The sequence below is a fragment of the Rhineura floridana genome, chromosome 10, assembly GCF_030035675.1.
Source record: "Rhineura floridana isolate rRhiFlo1 chromosome 10, rRhiFlo1.hap2, whole genome shotgun sequence".
Classification (NCBI taxonomy): domain Eukaryota; kingdom Metazoa; phylum Chordata; class Lepidosauria; order Squamata; family Rhineuridae; genus Rhineura; species Rhineura floridana.
The window spans coordinates 44,474,987-44,501,493 of record NC_084489.1 but is presented as its reverse complement, the minus strand read 5'-3'; the positions used below and the strand labels follow the sequence as shown (position 1 = coordinate 44,501,493).

General features: G+C 39.7%; 1 protein-coding gene across 5 annotated transcripts in view; it reads left to right on the top strand.

Annotated features, from left to right (window-relative positions):
- The window catches only part of AHR (aryl hydrocarbon receptor), an 86,151-nt gene extending 64,193 nt beyond the window's left edge, over positions 1-21,958 (top strand). The window contains exons 7-11 of one of the 5 annotated variants that reach the window (XM_061587562.1): positions 533-735; positions 1,308-1,417; positions 3,038-3,179; positions 5,078-6,350; positions 20,261-21,958. In XM_061587562.1, coding sequence (XP_061443546.1) covers positions 533-735; positions 1,308-1,417; positions 3,038-3,179; positions 5,078-6,350; positions 20,261-20,305 — 1,773 coding nt within the window. In that variant the 3' untranslated portion in view covers positions 20,306-21,958. Of the gene's footprint in view, positions 1-532; positions 736-1,307; positions 1,418-3,037; positions 3,180-5,077; positions 6,351-14,717; positions 15,283-15,330; positions 18,955-20,260 lie in introns of those variants that run through there. The other 4 variants (XM_061587564.1, XM_061587560.1, XM_061587563.1 and 1 more) reach the window with 4 other exon arrangements.
- The last annotated feature ends 4,549 nt before the right edge of the window (positions 21,959-26,507 follow it).

Below are 26,507 nucleotides of genomic sequence, written 5' to 3'. Positions count from 1 at the left end.
AAAACCTTCCTCTTTACCCAGGAGTTTTAGTATTTTTAGTATTTTAATATTTTAGTATTTTGTATTTAATGTTGTAAAGATAGTTATATGTTCATCTTTTTCTAATTACTTTTTGACTTGTATTTAATGGGTCTAATTATGTTAATCTTAGTTTTTGTTGTATGTTTAAATTGTTGATTTGATGACCAGGTGGTTTTAAATTGAATGTAAAGTGTTTTTACTTGATGTACACCGCCCAGAGAGCTTTGCTATGGGCGGTATAAAAATTGAATTAAATAAATAAATAAATTCACTCCCAGTAGTGCACAATACAATGGCTGTTCACTATTCCCAATCTTTTCCCATCTTTTAATAATTAATAAGATTCAGTATGCTTTGACTTTATTGGTACTTACAGTAGTAAAACAGGGTGAATTCACTTTTTTGAATTATGTTTAAAATATACAGTGGCATATCTTGTCATAAGTTGAATCTAACTAATAAGTATATAAATATGCAACATGAATTTATAACTAGTTTTCTTCCTCTAAAGGCAATGAATTTTCAAGGGAGACTAAAATTTCTCCATGGACAGAACAAGAAAGGAAAGGATGGTTCTTCTATATCCCCTCAGCTGGCTTTGTTTGCAGTGGCTACTCCACTTCAGCCCCCATCAATTCTTGAAATACGTACCAAAAACTTCATCTTCAGAACTAAGCATAAGCTGGATTTCACACCTATAGGATGCGATGCAAAGTAAGTAGAAGATAATTATGTACTCATAGCTGAAATTCAGTAGTGTAGATTGAAGATGTAATAAATAAGTCTTTGTATCCCTAGTAGCAATTGTTCTGCAACTTTTGTTTGCATGCCCTTTCCATTGAAGTCCAGCTAATCCTCTCCCTGAATATTTATAGCTTTATTCATGGTCCATCCCATCTTTTCTGACCAGAATTTACATATTTTAGAGAATTATTGGTTAAAAAAGTGCTTAAGCCACTTTTTGTATAGGATGCTTTTCTCTTATCAATGGTGCTAGGATCTCCTAAATGCTCCAGGTTACAGATTAAATTTTATAGTGTATTAGTTTGGTTGCCTTAATCTCTCTGAAAAAGGTGCAAGTTATTTTTATTTTGGACAGTATTTGACAATTGTGAATTGCTGAATAGTCTTTGCTGTTTTCTGCTTATCCAGTTTTTGTGGTGAAATTTGCCTTTCACCCCAATGAAATGTTGTGATTATTGGCTATTTTATTTTATTTCTTTGAGATCTTGAGCTGTGGAAAGGGTGGCATAAAATGTTTTAAACAAAATAAATATCTTTTGCAGAGGGCGAATTGTGCTGGGTTACACTGAAGCAGAACTATGCATGAGAGGCACAGGATACCAGTTTATCCATGCAGCTGATATGCTTTATTGTGCTGAGAATCATGTCCGAAGTAAGAGCCCTCTTGTGTTGAGTCATGAAGTGGAACATTGTGTGCCAAAATCAATTCAGAAATGCATCCGAAGTTAATCTTGTTTTTCTAATAAGGGCTTTTTTCCTGATATGTCCTCCTACTAAACATGTGAACTTATATTGGAAGAAGCAGTATTTTAATTTTCCCATGTGGATATCTTTAACTTGAGCCTCCATGTTCCTAACACATCCTGCTCTTTGCACTTCCTCTTCTCTGCCTCTCTTGCTGGTAGTTAAGCAGTTTTCTCAGGCTGATGAAAATAAATCTCGTAAAAGTAGTCAGAGTCTAAATTTGGTAGATATTCTGATCTTGATGTATTTGGATCCTTTTTGTGACCAATTGTCAGTGTGTATACCTTCTGCTTAAAGGGTGTACTTTTTCTTTGATCTAAATAACATTTTATCTTCCACTTTCCTGTGCTTAGTAAAGGGTTGTCTCTCTTTCACTAACTTCCCTTGTTAGGGGGAAACACCTTTCTGTGTCATAAAAACAGAGAGGTAAAATATTCTGTGTTTATATCCTATTTAAATATTTCCCCCAGGAAAAAAAACACACTAAAAAAAGGTGGTTGTAACTAAGCTGCAGGGAAGATCTGTTGGGTTCAAATGCTATTCTTTTTGTTTGCTGAAGAAATATTGACCATGTTTGCACATCATTCTAAACCATGGTTTAGTGTGACATGCATAAGTTGCACTATGGGCAATTTAAATCAAGCCATCTTGAAAACATGGTTTCCTGAAGCTGGCTTGTTTAAACTAACCACAGTTAATATTGACAACTATTCCAGGACTGTACAATGCGGACGGTGGTGGTTAGGTAGAAGCAGAAGCAGGTTTTGAAGTTTTCCTCCCAGCTATGTGAGAGAGAGCATGCAAGCCTGAAGCTTAATTCCATTTATGCATTCATGCTAGACCATGATTTAGCATGACGTGCAAATACAGCCATTGTGCTGTTTGCTAATAGAATACAGAAGAGTGAGTTGGATCCAGACTTATTCATACCTAGAGTAGACCACTGAAATCAATCAGACTTTAATTATGACTGACTTGAAAATGGAAATGGACTGCCTTCAAGTCGATCCAGACTTATGGCTATCCTATGAATAGGGTGTTTATGGTAAGCGGCATTTAGAGGGGGTTTACCATTGCCTCCCTCTGAGGCTAGTCCTCCCCAGCTGGCTAGGGCCTGCTCACCTTACCACAGCTGCACAAGCCAGCCCCTTCCTTGTCCCTGCCAGCTGGGGGGCAACTGGGCTCCTTAGGACTATGCAGCTTGCCCATGGCTGCACAGATGGCAGGGCACGTAACCCCTGAGCCACTCACTGCGGGGGTGATCTTTAGCTGGCCCTTTGCACCCAGGAGACACAAGCGGGGATTTGAACTTAAGTCCCATTAATTTCTAAATGTGACTAAATTTGGATCCAGCTCTATGCCTTTGATCCTGAAAATTAGCTGGGCTTAAGTTTTAAGCAGCTTTGGGATGTCCCAGTAGTTTTGATAATGTAATGTCTAATTTGATGAAAAGTAAACTTGGAAAATATCTCTGATAAACTTTTTTATTGGGCAAATTTAAACATGCTTGTTTGGTTTTTTTCCTTAGTGATAAAAACTGGAGAGAGTGGTATGACTGTGTTTAGACTTCTTACCAAAGAAAATCGATGGGCTTGGGTTCAAGCAAATGCACGCCTGGTTTACAAAAATGGAAGACCAGATTATATTATTGCTACACAAAGGCCTCTTACGTAAGTAGCCACTGAAATATAATGGTTTCTATAAATCAGTTTAATTCAAGTTAGAAAATTTTCACCTAGACCTATTTTCTTCAGGATATGAAAAAAAAGACAGGCTCACTCCAAACGATCAAATGCTTTCTCGTCATCTAAAAAAGATTATCCCATATGGCTGCTTTGATTTATTTATATGATGAACAATATTTGAAATGTTCCTAATATTTAAGGAGAGCTTACAATTTTTAATTAATTCTGTTTGATTGTCATCAAAGTATTTACTTATTATGGAGTTCAGTTTTTTTGCTAAGATAGTGTTCCAAATTTTTAAATCTTGGTTTAGTAATGCAGTAGGACAATAAGATTGTACGTGGTTGGATCTTTGGTTTTCTTTGAAATCATTGCTATTTTTGCATGTTCCTATATTTTAGGAAATACTTGTCTTTACAATATTTCATTCAGTGTATTTAAGAATCAGTATTGAAAGTCATTTAAGAAAGTTTTACAGTACAGCTAATTATCTAAATAAGATTTTAAGATACTGCAGTTGGGATGATCTAAGGCTGAATGTTGTTCAAAACAACAGGAATATATAATAAAAAGCAGCTGTTAGCCAGTTTGTCCTGAGGGGAGAACTCTTCTGTACTTCCTCTCCTCCCTCTAAAAACATTACGCTTAGCTCTGTCTGTATGGAACCAGTACAGACAAAATGTTGGTCCTTGCTGTCTATGGTTTGCTATGAGAAGCCATATTTGACAATGCCTGCCTGCTTCCTTTAACACAGTTAACAAGGGCTTCCTTTAAACTAGGATCTGAAATAGTAGCTTGGTTAATCTGAGGATTTGCTTAATCCTGTTGCGTTCTTGCTTTCCCCATGAGTAGTTTGGTCCTTTTAGAAAAAAATAATCAGGGTTGATATTTATTAATTGTTAGTAACCTGCAGCATGGGATAAGGTGGGTTAAAAATCTTTAAGCCAGAAACCCAAATTCTTACTTAGGTCAACAACAGACTTGGATTACCCTAATGAAATTTACTTTTGTACCTGAAGAATAACATATCACAAGCTACTTTTAACTGTGGCTTAGTTCAAAAAGCTATTTGCCATACAGTATGGGCAGCTGCTATTAAACAAAAACGTTTTGAGCCCCTTAAGGTACATGGAACTAGTTTCATTTGTTTGGATCCTCACCACATAAATATTTTTGTAACATGTTTCTGTTAACGCCAAGTTCATTTAAAATACTCGTGTGTCCTTTTAGTAGTCTTACTCTGGATTATTAATGCTGTACAGAAGATTCATCATACCATAAAATGAAGTTCATAAATATAGGATTGATACAGCTCATAATACAGACTGATACATTTCTAATCCCCATAAGCAAATAGTTGGCATATGAAAATGTCCTATTTAGAGCTTAATGACTAGGATCCAAAGTGCCCAGTCATTTCCTTCCTCCTTTTGAATAGGATCATTTTTATTTGCCATATCACAAACTGCTTATGAAGCTTCCTGTGGTTTCAAAAAAGCTTGGCTATGTGGCATTGGTGGAAGATTCATTGGTGGTCATTCAAAAGTTGCGTTAAAACTTCCTGTGGGTATATAGAACCTGTCATGCTTTAAAAAAAAAAAATCTAATTAAAAATCAATTAAATGTTTATCTCCCCGCCTACTATAAGTGTCTGCTTTGTGTGTGTATGCGCACACTTTTAGTACTGGGATTGTACTGTAATACTCCCCTACCCCACAACCTAGATACAGCTGAATCTGTAACTTTGAATGTCCTAGGGGTTTTTTCTCCTGTGTCAGTTCAGCTACTGTAGACACACTATCACAGCACTAAACTAAACCATGTCTTTTTCGCTCTTGCAATCACTACTGATAACTTTCTACTTTTGGTATTTGGCAATCCAGAGATGAAGAAGGGGCAGAGCACTTACGGAAGCGGAACATGAAGCTGCCATTCATATTCGCTACAGGAGAGGCTGTGTTATATGAAGTGATGTTTCCCCAGCCTGGCTTAATGGATTCTTTTCAGGCAAAGGTTAAAAGCAGCATTGGAAAAGGGGCTTCCTCTAAAGCTACACTGCGCAAAGAATCTGTTGATCCCAATTCACTTTTGGGTGTAATGTTGCAGCAAGATGAATCTGTGTATCTCTGCCCACCTGCTTCAAATAAAATTTCCTTTGAGAGGAACCTTTTTGCAGACTCCAGGGATGAACTGGGCAACATAATGGCCAGTGATTGGCGGGATAGTATTTTACCAGTGAGGAATAACAGCATTCTCAAACAGGAGCAGACTGAGTGTCCCCAGGAAAGCAACTCGATGCTTCCTGGAGACAGTGTGGGACTTTTTCAGGATAACAAAAACAGTGAACTGTACAACATTATGAAAACTCTAGGTGTTGACTTTGAAGATATAAAATTTTTTCAGCAGGATGAAGAGTTTTTAAAAAATGAACTATCTGGTGTGGATGATATTAGAGACATTGACATAACTGATGAAATCTTGACCTATGTTCAGGAGTCCTTAAATAAGAGTGACCTCTTATATTCGGGTTGCCAGCAGCAACAGCCCATAGTTCAGGACTCTACCTGTTTAATGCAGCAGCAACTGGAGCAACAGCAACTGGAGCAACAGCTGAAACAATCAGTGGTGGAGCAGCATCAGCATCACCAACAGCTCTGTCAAAAGATGAAGCACATGCAGGTCAATGGGATGTTCACAAACTGGAACTCTGTCAGCAGCATACCCCTTAACCCTTCACAGCAACAGACGCAGCCGTATATCGTTTCTGGCATGCAAGAAATAACTCAGGAGTTCCCGTACAAATCTGAAGTCAACACAGCAACATATGCATCCAGGCAGGACTTTTTACCTTATGAGCAGCCCACCAGCATAGTGTCGCAGCTTTCAGATTTTACCCAGATAGACTTCCCAGTAGGAAGTTTTGACAGATCAACCTATTCAGGTTCTCCTGGCTTCGAAGATTTTCTCAGTTGTTTGCAGCAGGTCCCCGGAGGCCAGTCTTGTGGAATAAACTCTCAGCAAGTTATAGTAACTCCTCAAACGTGCTATGCAGGTGCTGTGTCGATGTACCAGTGTGTATCTGAAACTCAGCCAAACTGCACGGAACCAATTCAATATAATCCTGTGGTATCTGGACAGCAAGCATTGCGAAGTAAGGTACGGCGTTTCTGAAATACTGTTTCGGCTTTTTGGGGAATACTTGTTATGACAATGTTCCGAGAGTTGGTCTTTGTAGCGATCCAAATGCATTATAAAGATGAACTTTTACCATCCAATTGGTTTGCATCCTAATTTGTTCAAGGAGGTTTTACTTCTCCCTCTACTGTTTTAAGTTCCTCTATTTCTGGGGTTTTATGGTTATTCAGTGGGCTGTTCTGAAGAGAGCTAAGGAATTAATTGGGTAGCACATATTTTATTGTCCCCCTTTCTACCTAGAATTCTCTACCCCTGCTGTCACAGTCTGTTTATATCCTTTTAGATACCGAGCTTATTTACATCCAAGTGCATTATCCTTGTATTGCCCCACTTAGTCTGCTGTTGTGTCTGTAGTTGGGCAATTCTGTGCTACAACTGTCACCAACCTGGTGCTTTCCAGATACTTTGGACCTCAACTTCCATCAGCCCCAGCCAACATAGCTAATGGTCAGGGATGATGGGGGTTGTAACTCATCAACAAGTTAGCCACCAATGATGTAGGGGCTTGTTGTCCCAGTGATATACTTTGATATACTTTGAAACTTCCAGTCCTTTCCTTAGTTACATTTGGCAGGTTTGAAAATATTTCTTCACTTGAGCAAACATAATTTGTTAATGTTTTGAAAGACGTGTTCACATGATCAACCTGTAAAATGCTGTCAGATTAGTTTCAGAGTCATGTGGAATAAATGTATTTAAGAACAGAATTAAGTGTAAAAGGGCAATATTAGACTTAATAGCTTCACATTATTTGTAAAATTAAGATTGGAGATCAGAAGGTTGTGGGATACAAGGTCGCCTCCTTAGAGCAATATTAGGAGGAAAAAGTTCAATCAAGTAGTTTTCTTTAAAAATTGATGTGGCTGATGATGGGAATTTTGGGGTCTGTCTGTCTGGTGATTAGCCTTCCAACTCCAGCTTGCAGCTGTTCTTGACATGCTATTGAATGGGTTAATCTGTAAGAGTTAATGTGTTGAGGATCTTGCCTTAGGACTGAGCTTTGATGCTTTGATCTTTAAACCATTTTAGTCTCAATTCTGCTCTGTACAACACACAAGAAATGAAACCTGTTTCATATACCTTAAGGCTACTGTAGATCAGGGATTCTCAAACTGTCTACCCCAGGTCCCACTCGAGAGGGCTGAAAATTATTGAGGGCCACCAGCCACAAAATGGCAGCACGGGGCAAAACCAGTCACAGTAGACAGAGGTGGAGCTCAGCATAACCAGATGGCAATTACTGACATTTTTTATTGATACCTGCTCTCTCTTTGGAAATTTCTTACATTCTTTGCCACAGCAGTTTCCTTATAGCAAGGAGGTCCATGATTCACATTTTCTCATGCTAAGGATAAACATTGGCTCTGGAGGTCTTGTGACTCAGCGTCCCCATTTTAGGCAGAATTTGCTGATCTAAGGGCTCTATGTGGAGCGTTTTATTTTACATTTTCTCCCCCATGCCATGCATGTAAAAAATGTTCTTTACTCATCTCCTGTAATTTCTTCTTGTTGTCTCCTTTCACACTTAAATTGTACCTTGGCCATGCCCCCCCCCCAATTCACTTCTTTCTCTATACTAGCTTCTCTCTCTAATGCCCTTCCTCTCTGTCCCCGGACAATGATGATTCCTTTAATGCCTCTTCTGGCACTTTCTTCTCAGATAAGGAAAACCTCACTCTCATTCCACTTCCCTCCCCAAACATTTTGGTCTGCTGACATATTCACTCATTGCTACTTTATCCACCACCACCATGGATGTATACAACCACCAGCTCTCTAATTGCCAGCATCAATTGTTGTTCCAAGATGGAGCAGACAGCCATCACTGCTGAATCAGTTGGCACAAGACTGGGTAGGAAGGAAGGTCTGAAGCAAAGAGACCAGAAGGTACAGCAGCAGTTCTAGGCATTTCTCCTTTGTGTCTCCCTCAGGCTCTTTCTCTCATACTTAGTTGACCCCTCAATCTGTCCATCATCTGCTTCCTGTCTGTTTCTTTCCGGCCCTCTAACCTCACTCTCAGACCAACCCCTACGCATGCCTATACACTCTGCATGCAAGAAGCTGATGCTGCTGGCTTCAGCCCAACCAGTACTGCATGCCCAGGCTGAGGCATACTGGTAGTCCCCAACCCTCAATGTAGCTGTAGATGAGTGAGAAAAAGCAAAATATTAGGATATTAGCAGCTTGCCACAGTTTCAAACTGTTTTTAGCTTTTAGTACAGTGTTGCATGGCTAGAACTGTAATCCCTCCATTTTTATAATAGTTGACATTTTTCTATCACTGTTTGAAATGCAACTGTGCCTGCCTTCAGGCTATATTTGTCTAATTCAGTAACTGTCTGACTCACCCACTTGAAAGTTTACTTAACTGTGCATTGCTGTGTTAACAAAAAGACTTTTGTTTTTACTCCAATATGTTTGGCCAGAGGTGATGGGAGTTGTAACTCAGCAACATCTTGAGGACCAAAGGTTCCCCACACCTGCTGTAACAGAAACCACAGCTTATCTTCATCTACAGTTTTGTTTCATGAATTGGTGGTGTCCCCAAAAGTATAATGCTCAAAACCAAAGCAGACTTTTTAAGATGCGCCACGGCACTTTCCTTTCCATGTAGACTTGCTGGAGTCCTAACTCTTGGAAGTATTGTTTGGTATTTTTTTTATGTGGCTGCTTGGGGAAAATGGGATAGGGGTGGCAGGAGGGACATTGATTTTACCATATGTATATTATGCACTTCAGTTGGACTACAAATGTAAATGAACTTTCACATCAACGCTCTGTTCAGTTTGCCTTCTCTTGGAGCTTAAATCCAAATCAGAGGTTTCTTGGAAGGACTCCTCACATTCATCCTGCTAGGTTTTTTTCCTCTTACAGTTTACATTGCTTCTTACACTGTAGCTATGTGATCTAGATCAATTTCTCAAACACGGTGTCGTTCAGTGTTTGAAGTCCCTTGTGACAGTACCCCACCAAGACCACTTCACTGAGTGTACTCCCTATGCCTTGCTGCAGAAATGTTCATCTTTGAAAATCACATTGGAAAAGCATGCTGTTTAGAAACTACCGTGAATTTAACTTGTGTCCATGTACTTGGCATGCAATAAACATTATAGGCTGCAGGTGTAATGCCCATGGGTAGGAGATTCCCATAGTCTCAACAAAACAAAAGTTTCCTTCCCTATCCCTGTCTACGTGGAACACAAGTAACTTGTTTCTAGGCAAGAGGGAAGAGTTGGATAAAAGAGCCCAAGTTCCCCCAACAGCCTGTTGTGCTGCCAGTGTACACATGCAGGTTAGGGGAGGGCAGAAAACAAGGCATTGAGTCTATAGGGATCATCCCTGATCACAATGAACTAGATTATGCACATAAATTTGCACATTGCCTTCATAAATATAATACCTGTGGAGTAAGCAAGCATTCAGTAAATCTGAACCAAACAAACTATTTGTTCTCTTTTAAAAAGTTCCAAGTCTCAATAGATGCCTAAAGTAATGACAGCTGAAATCTTGCCAAATTTGAGGTTGTTATTTATGTACATGCTTACATTTAACACCATTCCTTTTTTGGTCCATTGAAATCACTGGGGCTGACTTACTCATAATGGGTGAAATCCAGCATCGAGAGAGTGGACTTTCACTCTCCCAATAGGATTTTAATTTACTCTCCTCTCCCTATGCACTCCCTGCACCTCCCTAATCTGCTTTTGTGTGTCCTCGACCCTCTGGAGCAGATTTGGGGGAAGCTGCAGAGGGGAGGAAAAGAAGGGGAAGTCCTGTTGCATAAGCAAAAGTCCATTCCATTCATGCACAGACACCAGTGGATGTCACTGAGGAAAATACAGGTGGGCAGGGAGAACTAGTACTATCAGGATTCAACAAAATCCTTCTGAGATGTGTGAAAGTCTTGAGTCCATGTGGCAGTATGCGGCAGTGTGGGTTTCCCAGAAAATTTAGAATCTATTTCCTTAAATAGTTATTATTTTTATTTGGATGTTGTTTAGTAAACAAACATTGTACAAGATTGCACTGTAAGCCTGTACAATGTAAATCCTATACACACTTATCCAGGAGTTGGTTTTAATTAAATTCCATTAGGCTTACTTCTGAGTAGGCATACAGAGGATTGCATTCTATGTTTTTAAATGATAAGACAAATTCAGTGCTTTAGGTAGTAATTATTCACTGGAAATCTTGTAGAAGAATTTAAGGGAGGAGGGAAAGGCACTGAAAGACTGGCACACTGATTTTAGCATAAAAATACATTTTTTTCTGAATAGTCACCTAAAAAAACCCTAACATTGATTTTTACATTTGACTTGTATCCATTCTGTACGTTACTGATTAATTTTATGAAATGGTGCATTTCTAAAAATGAAAAAAAATTGTGCAGAAAAATATAGCAACAGAAAATTTTCTGGGAAAACATTCCATTTTCAAAAATCTTCTAAAGAATTTCCTACCCCAAAACACTGGTCGTATGAGATTAGTAGGCTCTCAGTGTCTAATTTTCTAAGTCTCTGCCTTCACTTTGGCTAGCTTGAATTAATTGGAAATTCTGAAAGCCTTTTAAGGTGCATTTTCTCTAAACACTTTTTGTTATGGGTCCTGAGCACACTATGTAAATAATGAATTGAACTCTGTTGCAGTCAGACATAATGCCAAGCAGTGATTTGGCATAATGTGCTCAAGCAGTCATGTCCTCTCCCTTCCATACTGGCTTTTTCCCAAATTGACTTCCTTTTTTGTTCGCTAAGCATAGCTTGCCTCAGCATCAAAATACAGTAGGGCCCCACTCATACGGCAGGTTAGGTTCCAGACCCCCGCCGGAAAGTGAAAACCGCCGGAAAGCGGATCAGCTGTAGCTCGGGGGTTTGGAATCTAACCCGGTGATTGCACCAGAGGAGGAGAAGATCAGCTGTAGCACGCTAGAGCTGATCTTCCCCTCCTCTGGCACGATCAGCTGGAGTGCGGGGAGCTCCAGCCCATCGCCCCGCTGGCGCCATATTAACGAAATGCCAAAAAGCAGGGCGCCGAGAAGCAGGGCCCTACAGTACAAGTTGGTTTGCCCAAAAACAGGAAGTCAGTTTAGCAATTGCAGAATGCAAGTAGAAGGAAGACGCGTATAAGGCCAAGGCATGATTCTTCTCTACTTGTGCATATAATTCCAAACCATTAAATAAAATGTCATCTATTGTATGAAACTCTTCCTTGAAGCTGTTTGCATGACTGTAGGATTTATATATCTTGGCAGAAAGGTTAATGACTTAGAATAGAACATGGTTTGACGTTTGGAGACTATGCTTGCACAGCCTTTGGCCTTCAGATAATAGGATTAAGAAGCTTCTCTGGGGTCATCCAAGACCACTCTGTAAAAGTACAAGAGCCTTTGCATATGCATCTGTGGTGCTTCTCATAGTTTCCCCCCCATTGTTTACGTGCTTCTAATGCCTGCATTTTATTATTACAATTAGTTATTTTACTATTGTAATTCATGCAGTGTGGATCATGTGATCATGCATGTCTCAGTTAAAATTGCCTTGTAGACCATTGTATATAATTGAGCTGAATTGTCTTTATTTGCTAGGATACAATTGATTAACATTTTTCAGGCCACTAAAAGTATACTTTCTGATGCAGTATCATTCTGAGAAGAGCTTTTCTCCGGCTTTGGAGAGTGCCCCTTTCTGGCTTGAAATGAACTTGAAAGTGCTCTTAAGAATAAGAGGTCAAGGAAACGAGTGAAATGAATGATTCAGGCAAGATCTATTAGAACTTCCATTGTATAAACAGTGGAAAGATCTAAAAGAAAGTTAGGCCTCTCTGGTTGCAAAACAACATGGTCCAAAACAGTACAACTGACACAAATAGAAAAATTAATTCTTGGCCTGCTAAGGTGCAGTGCAGAAGGTAACTTTACCTGTGGTCAGGACAAGTAGTGAAAGATATACGTTCTGTCTTCCAGGGTGTACTTGGTTTTATCTTTTATCTCCTACTGACAAGTTTTCAAAGTTGATAAACAGTTCACAAGTCTAAATCGGTGTCAGGCACCAGTAGTCTAAATTGGTGTCAGGTGGTTGCAGCAGTTCACAGAGGTATATAGTTTAGGCTACAGTTTTGTACATATTTACCTGGGAGTAAATCCCATTGAACTAATTGGGACTCATTTCTGAATAGACAAGTATTGGATCACACTGTATGTCTAGGTTACGATGTCAGAAATGTAGTTTCTAGCATTTGATCTTTGTATATAGTCTTTTTGATTGAAAACTCTGGCAGTCAGAAAACCTTTACCTTTGGGAGCTGGGTTAGGGATTTTACTTCCACTTTTGCTGATGTTGCCTGTGTTGGAGCTTAAAACTAGAATATTTGAAATGTACCATAAAATTTGGATTTCTACCTGTTAAAGTCAGATCATTATTTCTCCCACCCCTTGCTCACTAAGTTTGACAGGTGCGCGTAGCCTCCCACCTGTCATTCACCTGCTACCACAATGACTGGGTGAGATAGTACAGTATTTAGGTGGATCTTCGGAAGGCCTAGCTGATTGCTTTGCTGATTAGTGGGGCCTGCAAATTTCATTTTGGCTGAGCCAGATTTTTACTTGCCCTACCTACACATGACATCATGTATCATCATCAGGTGTAGCGTGGCTGAAATGCCCTCATGGGCCAAATAGTGAAGCCTTGCGGACCTAATTTAGCTGGAGGGCTGGAGATTCTCCACCCCCTGTGTTAAAGGAATGTTTTCATGATGGGTGAGTGAAATTAGAGCAAAAGCCAGAGTGCACTAAATTCCTATGAATATCTGCTGTTTGGTATCAAATACAAAATATTTTGAGACTTTTCAGCTAAATATTTGCCAAATTTTTGACATTTATAGAGGGTAATGTTTTAAAGAGCAAATTCATCATTGTTATTCCTTCTAATAACTGAACTTAGGTTTCTGGGCCTATCAATTTGACATCAAATTGGGCTCACACCAAAGCTCCTCATACTTGGTAGATTCCCAAAGTACGCAGAAGTATATTAGCTTGTACATTTAAAAGCAAATTTCAAACCTCCAGGACCTTTGGAGTGTTGAAGATGTCTCCTTGAGTGAGAGGTGGGAATAAAATTGGCCGCCTTAAGCAAATAGTAGTCTGGGAAGACATTGCACCACTTGCATTATATAGGAGGCTTCAGAGGGAAAAATGGGGCAAAGGGAAATATTTTCTTGGAGGCTATATAGCATAGGAGGAAAAGGTTGTAGGAGGCTGGGAAATAAAAGTTGCCCTTCTTTGTGCTCGTGAAATCTTAGTTCCCTCTGCAAGTCCAAGTAGCACAGTAAAGCTCCTGTTACAGGCTGAATGAATTCCTGAAAAGGATTGTTCCTGTTACAGACTCAAGATACACTGCAACACTTTGTTGCAGGTCCACACTTGTCATCTCTTTTAATAATGAACTTGAGTGATCTGATACCTCTATCAACTTGCCAGGAATACAGAACTACCCAAATACTCACCTTTGCATACTTAAAGGATTGGGTTTGGACATAACACCCAGGTACACAAAGTGCAGTAGTTTGTAAATTTCTGTCTCTAATTCCCTCTCTCCAAAGTCCAGGATGTTATAAGGTGTTAATGGTTCTGACTATTTTTTTGAAATTAAAAGAGGGAGTGTGGGTTAAAAAGGTTTAGAGTGAAAAGGCTTCACTCCTCTAACTTCGGTGCTCTCTAAGCTACCAGCTCTAAGCAGGACTGGGGAACCTGTGGCCCACTGATGTTGTTGGACTCCAGTCACCATCAGCCCCCAGCCAGCATGACCAGTGGTCAGGGATGATGTTAGACTACAAGTTTTCAACCCCCATCATAAAATATTATGGCAGAAATTAAACTAGGAAGGCATTCTTTCCCACAAATTCAGAGTGTATCATCTATTGCCAAAGTAAACACCTTGCATGCCTCAAAACTGTGTTTCTTGCTTATCATTTTGTAAAAAAACTCATGACAAATATTAGTATTTTTCTTCAGTATTAATTTGGTTATTATGTTACAATTTGAAAGGATATATTTACACTTGTTTGTGTTCTAAGCAGAATCTACTTGAAAATTGCTGGAAAAAACATACTGTCAATACTAACAAATCCTTCCAGGACTGTAATTTGGCTTTGTCTACATAATGTAGTATAATTTTTGGATGAGTGATTCTCCTATAGTCAAACTATAGTCTACTTTCATAGAATTAACAAAATATATAATCATTGAAGAGCTATATAAATTTGTTGAAAAGATGTAGAGCAAATTTGTTTTTAATAGTGCCAGAGGGAAAATATTTGTATATTACTTTACAGGGTATCCAAATGGCCAGTGATTTACCACGTGTACATGAAGTTGTTCAGCCTTCCCTCTGGGCCCCTCTATAAGCTACCCCATAAGGCCAGAGGACCCTCTGGAAGAGCTTTCCACAAGGTGCACAAAGAACTATTGCTGACCTGATCCTGGGTCAGGGTTTCGTGCGTAGCAGAACAGCTCCCTCGCTGCGATCTATTGAAAGTCAGCCCTCGACACAAGCAAAGGACTATTGCTGAAAGGGAGAATTGGCACACGCCAGTTGAATTTGTATAAGCTGCTTTGAGTCCTAGCCAATCAGTCTAATGCCAGTCTCAATTGCTCTTTCTTGCATGCATCCCACTCTTATATTTGTTGAAATTGGGTTGCATTTTTCCCAGGACTTAACAGATGTTGGGATAGATCCAGACTCAGTTGCGCTTAGTTTCCATTAAAATAACTTCTCATGTTGACTCCCATGGGGACTAAGTGCAACTAGCTTAGTCTAGATCCAACTCCTTCTGTTTATGCGGTGGGATTACTGTCTATAAAATCAATTATTTTATCCTTGGATATAAATTTTTAGTGTTAACAAGAAAGCAATTTAACTTTAATAAGAGCTTGCCTTTTTTCTAGTTCCAGGATAGTTTTAATGGAGGAAACCTGAATGATGCATTTCCATCACAATTAGATGTTGTCAGCACCCAACCTGGCACACATCTTCAGCCTCTTCATCATCCAACAGAATCCAGGACTTTCTCTGATTTGGCATCCAGTGGTTTTATGTAGTTCAAGACCAAAGTGCTGTGAAGAATGAGATCAGGACTGGATTATCAAACGTTGAAAATCAGATGTGGTTACAATTAATATACATGCATAAAGGATTTGTCATCCCAAAACTGATATTTATAGGTGGAAGTTGGAGCTGTATCATGGCCTGAAATTGTGCACGTGTAATTTTCAGAGAGTGAAAATAGGCACTATTTCAATATTGCTGCATCACATTGTAGAACATAAGATAAGGCAAATGGTTTTATGTCTAACAGATAAAATGGGCACTTTGACAGTCTTATTTGAAATGCCATAAAGTTTCTCTTAAATCATTTTAGGCTCTTTTAAAGGCATGTTCTAAACAGAGGAGCAAATGAAGCACTGTATTTCATTGCATACTTAGGTCTTTCCTTCAGTTACTTTTAGCATTTCTCAGTATGTCCTTTTACTTTACACTTCAGGTTCTAGCACTTTAGTGGAAGGTTTAATACAACGATTTTATATGCAATTTTAGGTTTGTACAACCAAATCAATTGCATTCCTCCTTTACAGTTAACCTTAAGTGCCTCACAGCGTAGCTACCTTATTTCTGAAAGGAGCTTGTAGGGAAAGGAACATTCACTATAAAAACTAGTCATCTGTACTTTGTGAATATTCAGTAGTTGCTCTGGCTTGTTTTAGAAGCTAGAGACCTATAAGCAGCATGTTCCTTTTCTAAAAAATGTATATTGCTTTTTCTCTAGAATTTGAGATTGTGTGGAGTTTTTACTTCGTTTAAAAGACTTGAGATTCTTGGTTTTGTGTTTTGTTGCTTTTCTGCATTCTTCAGGTAGAACAGGGTAAAAACAGATGTCTTGTAGGATAAATTTGTCTCAGGATTAGTTCTGAATTTCAAATACTGAAAAAACAAACATGTGCCTTATCTTGTGCTACTTGTTGAATTGTCTTTTTGAAAATACAATGCTGCTCTGTGCAAATACTTCCATTTAAAATGGTTATTGAGGGGTTAATTTTAAAAGCTAGTGGAAAGTAATGTCTCAGTAGCAAATAGTACTAAAGTTTACTTTTGTAAAAATGTCTACACTGAGGGTTAAATTTTGATTGGCTGCTGTTTTCCAACTGTTCCAGTGGGAAGAGGGTCTGCTCATGTTAAATATCCCTGTTGATTGCACTCTAAAGGAAAAAGCTATCTTTCTATGTGTATGCAAATTCACTTTTAGTATTTTTGTTCAAGAGGTGAAACTGAAAATGTATTTTAGTTCAAAATTTAGGAGAGATTATCCTTGTAATAAAAAGGATATTTTAAGCTTTGTTTTTTTTAAATGGAAAACATTGTATTGCATTTTTATCTGAGGATTTCTAGAACTGTACACACCGATGTTTGGTGTTTCATAGTAGTTTAAATGGGGAGGAAGAGGTGTGTACATGTTCAGTCAACAACAGAATACCCTTACATGCTGTATAGTTAATATGTAATAAGCACCATTATTTGTAAAATATTTCAAACCAGTTAATTTTAAAGTGTTATTCCATATTAAAATGTTTATTACATACATATGTATAATGTAAATGACAGTGTAGACTCTTTTAAAAAAAGAAAGAAAGAAAAAATAAACTAACTCCCTCCAGGGCGGTGTGCAGATTTTTGATGAGAAAGCGGTTTCAGTCAAGTTGTTTATAACTTAAAAACAACAAGAAGGAATGCTTTTTAGGGGCATGGTTTTACACATAGTGGGAGGTGGCTGTTAGTTCATTTTAATTACTTGAAAGCTGTTTGTTTTTAAAAATCTGAGGCATGCTAAAATTTGGCTTACGCAAATGGTGTTTTTGTCCTAGAAAAAGATGGTCAGGCTATTTGTAGACTTTCAAATTTAGAATATAGCACTGCTTTTTTTTAAAAAAAAAAACTTTTTCATAGTATGTTTCAATAATAATAAAGAAGTTTATTTGTTTAGGCCATAATGTCCTTTAAGCATAGGGGACTTCACTTTGGCCATCACTAAATAGATTAGATTAGTAGTAACTTGATTCTTTGCGAATCTCTCATATGATCTTGTTTCCAAACCGTTACTGACATACTCTTTTTTGCAACAGTATCTGATTATTATTATTATTATTATTACAAGAGTAATGTTGACAATCAGTAGTTGTACTGTAAAACTTAAAGGTTCAAAGGGATAATGTAATTTTTTTAGAAAAAGACCAAAAAACAAACAAAACCCCCCGCAACAAATCAAGGCCTGTATATCATATCACATCTGCTAAACCAAATATTATCCCATCACTAAGTGCCAAGGATGCAGTACAAACTGGTGTGCCGCCTTATTGTAAGCTAGTTTAATTTGTTATGCATAATATCAGCTTGTTTTCTGCATTAGCTTGCGCCTATATACAACAAACCTGTGTATTGGTGGTGCACTGTTGATTACACCAAAGTGATGAATTTCTGCCTTTATTGCCCCACCAGCCCCACCACTTACCCTCCTACCTCCAAGCAAATTATTGCCTAGTTTTAATCAGTATTACTACCCATTTTTGTAGATTCTATCTTGGCTTTTTCTCTTTCCTTCTGTCTCCCGTCACTCTTTTGTTATCTGTGTTTTATGTCATGCTGTTTATTTCTTGTGTGTTAGGGTATAATTTTATAATGCTTTTAATGAGCTTCAGTAAAACTTGTAAAGCATAATATACGATAATAAAATATCACCTTATTAGAGCTGATACGTATTTTCTTTCAGAGTACACCATACTTTACTACTGTTACTAGACGAGAATACAGACACTTGGGACATATAACTTTGCTTCCAGGAGTGCATACTACTTCAGAACTTGGGTTGGTCAAACCTCTTTCCTACACAGGAGCCAACATTTCTAGACTTTTCCCCATTCTAACCATCTGTTGCATACTCCCTCAGATGTCTCTCTACAGCAAAGATACCAACTGAGTTTTTGTGGCTCTCCAGTTAAAAAACAAAAACAAAATACTTTTGGTGCCTTTAGCCCCCACTCACCCTTGGGCGCCAAATAGGACTGAGTGAAAAGTGTGATAGAAGTTTAAATGAGGGTGCTAATCCCGTTGAGGAAGGTTGTGAAAGGGAACATTTTCTGAATGTGGAATTTCTTCTGACATTAAAATCCAATTAAAATTTCCTAATACTGGATAATATTAGACAATATTTTGAATCAACAAGATGGACTGCATGCACAGAAGCAAGTTTTTGTGCAAGGGTTTTATGAAAACTACATAACTGGCTCTCAATGGCTAGAACTCCACATCACCACCTACGACAGTGGTATGTAAATCTGGTTGCTTGATTGAGAATACATAAGAGATGGCTGATACAATGCAGATAGCACATGGCTGTGCATGGGAATCTTTGAACTGGGACCATAATATTTCATTCTTTCTGTTTGGGATTCTGAAGAAACAAACTACAAAATGCTGACAAATCCATAAATGCTACCCTGTATTTGGATATAGAGCTAACATTGGAATACAACATACTGCTTTCTTTCTGAAACTCTATCCTTATGAACACTGATATAAAAATTTCTGTTGAATGCTTCAAGTATGTAACAGAATGGGACGCTCTTGTTGCAGCTGTTATGGTACACTTCGCATTGAAGTCTCTAGAACTGAAGCATCCTGTCACATAGTATAAGGAGTGAACTAAGCTTTGATTTCCCCTTGGCGCATAATACAGGAAAAATGAAAATGTCACTTGCAGCTATCCCTCCTTTCTGTTTGATATGTGTGGACTTAGAATCACGGTCTGTGGATAAGAAAGAATGCTCTCATTGTATTAACTTTGTCCCACAAAATTTAGATGTATTCCTTCAGCTTAAAATATATATACTTTTATCTGTTCTTAATGCTGCATTTAGCATTCTACTCTGATAAGGGTGGAGAACTTGTAGATGCTCTTGGAGGTCACTGATTCATAGGGTCGCCATAAGTTGTAGTCGTCTTGGAGGCACATAACAACAAATTTCTGATCGTGTTAAAAAAAAAAACCTGGCTTTTCGGGGGGGGGGGAGAGAACTCTAGCTCTTCAAAAAGGTTCTCATAATGAAGTTCTATAAATACCCTTAATGGATACTGACTAAGAAAATAATGGCGAGACTATGAGAGTATCACCCATAGGGTGTTAAAACACCACTCGCCACTACTAAATATATGAAAATCTGCAGGCTAAACTACATCTAATAGCAGAGGTGCCTCTATTTGTAGATTTTGTGGCACAGCCTTCCTTAATAGTTGCTTGTCATTGCACAATACCAAAATACCAAAAACAAGGGAAAGGGAGGAAGAACTGGAAGTGGCAGCAAATTGAATTCCTGAGTGCATTGTTTAACACACTGCTTTTCAATCTTGGGTCACCAGATGCTGTTATTTATTATTATTTATTGGATTTCTTAGTCGCCCATCTGGCTGGATATTGGACTAGAGAATGGTCAATGGTCAGGCATGATGGGAGTTGTAGTCTATCAACATCTGGGGACCCAAGGTTGAAGAACACTGGTCTAATACAGGCATAAGAACCTTACATTCAGCAGGTCTCTTCCTGCTGACAAATGCTTCGATTGAAAACAAAGTTAGTATCCATTATGCCAGCCTTTCCCAACCAGTGTGCCTCCAGATGTTGTTGGACCACAACTCCCATCAGCCTCAGCCAGCATTGCCAATGGTCAGGAAAGATTGGAATTGTGGTCCAACAACATCTGGACACACACTGGTTGGGAAAGGCTGCATTATGTTTTACATATCCATGACACATCTGTTTTCTTTTAACAGGTTAAAAAGCAGATTAGGAAAAGGAAACAAAAAAAAATACCTTGATGCTGACCCTTTTTTGGTCATTAGTAGTGCTAAGATGCATCCAAACTCAGAGGAAGGCAATGGTAAACACCTCTGAATACCTCTTACCACAAAAACCCTATGAGTATCCAAAATGCAACACAAGATAGTGCTGGAAAATGAGGCCCTCGGGTCAGAAGGCATTCGCCGAGCTACTGGGGAAGAACAAAGGACGAGTAACGCTGTGACTAATGATGCAAATTGGTCAAAGCCAAAAGGAAGCCCAGAGGCTGATCAGCACAGATGTGAAAGGAGAGTCTGGAGTTGTACGACACACACAATAGGAACATGGAATGTGAGAAGCATGAACCAGGGAAAGTTGGGAATTGTCAAGCAAGAAATGGAACGTATCAACATTATAATACTTGGCGTGAGTGGATTAAAATGGACGGGAATGGGACATCATTAAGGGACACTCAATAGATCAAGTCAGGCAGTTCAAATACCTGGGGGTCACTTTCCAGGCTACACTCTGTTGGACTGCCCATATCTCTTCCGCAGTTCAATCTGCCTTGAACACCACTAAGGCCATACTTCGTTTCTTCCTCACCACGGGAGGGCAATACATTCCAGCAGCGATTCAAGTCTTCAAATATAAAATCCTTTCTCAACTTCTATACGGGGTCCTGATTTGGGCCCACGGTTTTAATGCCAAGGTCGAATCAGTTTTATCTTGCTTTTTGAGAACTATTTTTGGTATGCCCCGCTGTGCATCTGCTGCTGGTCTCCGTCTTGAGGCTGGGCTTTATTCTACTGAATGCACGGTATGGCTCATGGCCTTTAGATATTGGATCAAAGTGATCTATGCTGACCCCTCTAAGGACTATATACCTCTTTTATGGAAAGACCCCTTTACCAGCTCCTGGTCAAAGAACTTTCAAAACAAATTAAAGATGCTTGGCCTTTCACTAGAGCTTTTATTTGTTATCGATCCGGTCTCAGCAAATCACATTATAGAACAACGTATTAAAGATATTGATCTCCAATATTCAAGATCGAGAGCCAACTCCATTTGCTCCCCTATGTCGCTAGGCTTGAACTTTGCTTTTCCTAATCATGCTGCCTATTTGTCAAATCTGTCCATCTCGAAATACCGCCTGGTTTTCTCTAGAGCAAGATTTAATTGTCTTCCTTCCGCGATACTTGAAGGCCGCTTTCAAGGTATTCCTCTAGAGAAGCGCCTTTGCCCCTGCACTTTTACTGAGACTGAATCCCTGGCTCATATCCTGTTCCGTTGTAATTTGTATAATCCAGAACGATCTAGACGTATCTATCCTATAATCAATCGTTATCCTGGTAGATCCACTAATTGGTATTTGCAATACCTCACATCAGATGTCGATAAGCTGATGACACAATCCATTGCTAAATTTCTTAATCTAGCCCAGATGTTAAGAAAGCCTTCCCCATTTTAATTTTTTTACTAAGAACAAATTTGTATTAATATGTACTGTTTTTATACTTGTTGTATTACTGGTTAAATTTTATAACTGTTGGGTCTTTGACGGTAATAATAAATACATACATACATTTTCCAAACTGAGTGAGAGAAACTGCCACCATATGCAAACTAATAAAGTGACTGTAATGTGTATGTGGTTCACTAGTTATGAGATTGTTTGCTATAGTTAGTCGTAATGTGTAGAATCAAAGGATCATTATTTTCAACTGTCTCTATTAAAAGCTACATTTACGCATGCAGTACACGCTTTATTTCTTTTTAAAAGCCTTGTTGTGAGAATACTTTTTCAGAGACAAAAATGGTGCTAGGAATAAGGAGTTGCATTTTTTATTTATCCCAAATAAAGCTGTTTACCAAAAAAAAACCACCCACCACTTTGGAGAAGTCTGGATTTTGAAGAAGAGCTGTGTTTTGGATTCATGCATTGGTTCAAGAAGTGTTAGTTTGGTGATTTGCAAACTACAAAATTTGCACTTCCTGAACCAAGCCATCAAATTTGCACTTCTCCAAATGTTGTAGTACTGCTCTTCATCCAAAGAATGGCTACAACAATGCATGTATTAGTGAAAATAATATGCAAAAATGCATTCTGTTTAGGAGGAAATTGATTGGGAAAATGCATATATATACTATGCAAAATTGCATTAAAAGCTGAATATATTAAGAGAAATGTGCATGAGGATGCATACAAACTTTCATGCAGACTTAAACAATTTTTTAAAGAAGCCATTGCAGAGATGGGGAGAACCAAACTTTAATATCAGAAAAATGAGAAACCAATAGAAACAGGAATTGGCAGATCCCTTCATCCCTACTTACAAGCATATCACTTCATACTGTTTTCTCCACTAATGAAGAGTACATTTGAATGATAAGAAATATCTGTCCTTGTTATTGTTGTTGTTACCTGTCCTTCACAACAGGTCCCAGGGCAGGTTACAACAGTTTAAAACTCAGTATTAAAAACAAAACAAATTATGATAATAGGAATAGGGTGGATCCTAAAAACATACATCTGGGGTGTCAAAAGCATAAGATAAAGAAGTGTGGTGTTAGCACTTGCCAAAAACTGTACAGTGGGGAGGGAATTCCATAACTTAGGGGCTGCCACAGAGAATGCCTTCTTCAAGGCCACCATCCCCTGAACTTCTGAGGATGGTAGAACTATCAAGAAGGCCCCCTTTGCTGATCTTAACACCCGAGAAGGTCTGTAGGGAATGAGGCAGTTGCTTAGGACTTCAAACACTAGCATGAGCACCTTAAATTGGGCCTACAAATGAACTGGCAACTAATGCAATTGATTTAGAACCAGCATTTTGGACTAGCTGGAGCTTCTGAGTTGTCTTCAAGGGCAGCCCCATGTAGAGTGCATTGAAATAATCTAATCTGGAAGTTACCAGAGCATGTTCCTATGTTACAGCGTTACTGTGGCCAAGTCATCTCTGTCCAAAAGGGGCCATATCTGGCGAACCAGGTGGAGCTGGAAATATGCACTCCTACCACCGAGGCTACCAGGGCCTCAAGTGACAATGTTGGATCAAAGAGTATCCCCAAGCTATGAATCTGCTCCTTCCAGAGGAGTGCAACCCACCCAGAAAACACCATCTTCCTATCTCCTGGACTCAATAACCTGGAACACATAACACCTCTGTCTTTACAGAATTCAGTTTCAGTTTTTTGGCTCACATCCAGCCTATCACTGTCGCCAAACACCTGTCTATCATGTCAACCACCTCTCCCAATTCAGATGGAAGACAGCGAGAGCTAAAAGTCGTATGCATATTGGTGACACTTCACTCCGAAATTCTTGATGACAGCTCCCAGAAGCTTCATATAGAGATCAAATAGCATGGGGGATAAGATGGAACCCTGTGCGACACCACAGGAAAGCTCCCTTGGTATTGAACGGTAACATCCCATAACTACTTTCTGGAAATGTCCCTGGAGGTGGTAGAACTACTGAAGTACAGTGCTCCTGACCCTCACTTCCTTGTGTTGCTCCAGAAGGATACAGTGGTCAATGGTTTCAAAAGCCACTGAGGGATCAAGAAAAAAGTGTAGGGTTGCGCTCCCCCATCTCTCCTGTATTAATGTCATCAGTTAGGGTGACCAAGGCAGTTTCAGTGCCATGACTGGGCCTAATGCCAGACTGAAATGGATCTAGATCAGTGGTTCCCAACTTTTATGAGGTCCCCTTTAGAAGCTAAAAAAATTGTGGACCCCCCAAATGCTAATTGTAATTTTAACCTTTGTTAAGTGAAAAAATGGTCCGTGGCAAAATCACATATCCAGATATTCCTTTCCTTAAATGCAAAGGTTCATCAAATTGGTATCCTCCTCCTTACACACACATAATCTGAAGATGTACAGTCCTGTCTCCCAACACCAGTGAGTTACAGTGTTGGACTAAGGTCCAGGTTCAAATCCCCACCCAGCCATGAAACCCACTTGGTGAGCTTGAGCCAGACACAGTCTCTCTGCCTGACCTATCTCATAGGGTTGGTTTAATGATAAAATGGAAAGGAGGGGACTATGTGCACCACCTTCAGCAACTTGGAGAAAAGTTGGGATATAAATGCAATAATAAATAAATAAATACATTTCAACCGCAGTATGTGGACCCCAGCCTCAACCAACCTGCTGAGGTTTTTAAAAATAATAATAAAAATAATTAATAAAGAAGCAGCAATGTGGTAATGGTGGGGATGCTAAAGAGTGAAGACAAAAGGGTGGATAGATTGAGAAGGGGGGTTAGTGCTTTTAGCCTTGGGGTGATCATCAGAACTGATGCCTTGGTTAGCGTGCACTTGGGGAATGAGAGTGGAGCAGAAGACAGATCAGCGCACGCACAAACGCACCTGCCCCTCCTGCAAGCATCTGCAGGCAGGCAGGCATTTGGGCCCGTGGGAGGGTATAAGCCCTCAACTGTTGCAACATCTTAGAAAGAGAGATTGGGGGGGGCAGATTGTAGGTGGAAGATAGGGAGGATGCTGGCACATACACACTTGCCCTCAGAGATGGGGGGTGAGCAAGTCCTGAGCTTTCTCACTGCTCTTTGGCTCTGTCTGGGCCAAAGGTGAGATCTGGGTGGCCTTGCAAATAAAAATACTTTTTAAAAGGAGATGGCAGCAAAGCAGGAGCCAAGAAAGGCAGGCAGGCTGGCTGCCAGGAAGGAAGGAGAAAGCAGCCTTTCCTTGCATCCTTGCTTCTTTTTGCTTCACAAAAAGCCCTCTCTCATTCTGAGCAAGAGCATCTTCAGCAATGGCAGTGCGAGGAGATGAGTCGGCTATAGTAATCCCCTCTTCTTCCTGGTAACTATACCCTCACCCTTCTTTGGCATCTGCCATGTGTTTTATAGGCAGATGCCTGCCCTCAGTGTGCCTGAAAGATGCTTTGGTGCTTCAGCTAATCTTCTCCCATCTCATTTGGAGCACGGGGGAGGTGTCATCTGAAGCGGCAGTGGGGAGCAAACAGCATTCAGGGAGTGAAGACTTTTTAAAAAATAAATTATTTATTTACGTTCAAAGCCCCCTCTGGATAACTATGCCCCCCGGGGGGTCACGGTCCCCAGGTTGGGAACCACTGATCTAGATGCTCAGTCTTCTGGCATGCCACCACCTCCTCGAGCACTTTGCCCCAAAAGGGGACAGTCACTACTGGGTGATATTTGTTTAGCACTTATAGGTCCAAGGAGGTCCTCTTACAGAGGGGATGCACCACTGGCTCCTTCAAGGCAAATGGTATTTTACCTCCTCAAGTGAAGTATTAATCACTCCTTGGAACCACCCAGTCAACTCCCTATGGCTAGCTCTAAGAAGCCAAGGTGGGCAAGGGTTAAGGGGACAGGTGGTCATCTGCATTTCTTCAAGCAGCTTGTCAATATCCTCAGGGTGCAATATGTGAAACTGATCCAGCCTCCATAGGACTTGGTCTAACAGTCCAACTCTGTCCAAATCTGAGTGATTTTGTTCCTCAAGTGCCTCTCAGAGTTGTTACAGCAGGCTGCCTAGAGTGTCGGAGCAAAGCTCTCTTGGTTAGATGACAAAAGCCTATCCACCATTCAGAAAAGCTCTGCTGGGCAACTATTTGCAGATGCAGTGGTGGCAGAGAAGTAGGCTTTCTTTGTCACCAACACCACATGGTAGGTGCAGTAATGTGACCTCGCATGTACTTGATTATGTTCAGATCAAAATTTATGCCACCCACACTAGCTGTATACCCTCCTGTTTCATTGCACACAGGTCACTAGAGTACCAAGGTGACCAAGGTGCATCACAGCAATGGCGAGGGCACTGAGGAGCATCTCAGCATTCCACAGTGTGACGAGAGCCTCAACAGGAGTGCCAACTATGTCATATGGAAATATGAAATAGGTGAGTGGAAAGGTAGGTTTGATTGTGCAGTGCTTTGAATAGAGATGCATAGAACCACTAGTTCAACTTGAAGGAAATTTTGGTAGACCTGGAAATCCAAGGCAGTTTCTGTGTGTCTCCCCATCCCCTGAAGATCTGGTTCAAATTCTAGAAACTCCTAGTGGCAAGCATTTAGGAATTCAGAGGGTTCTGTAAGCATCTGAGCCTGTGCAATGCAGTTTGTGTGTGCACAGGACATTTGGTGCGAAGGTGGTGCTACTGTCTTACTAGAGCCTTCCAGACTCGTAGTGGAATTCACCAGTTCCAACAGTTCAGGTTTTGTTCTGTTTCAATCTTGAAAATTATGCTT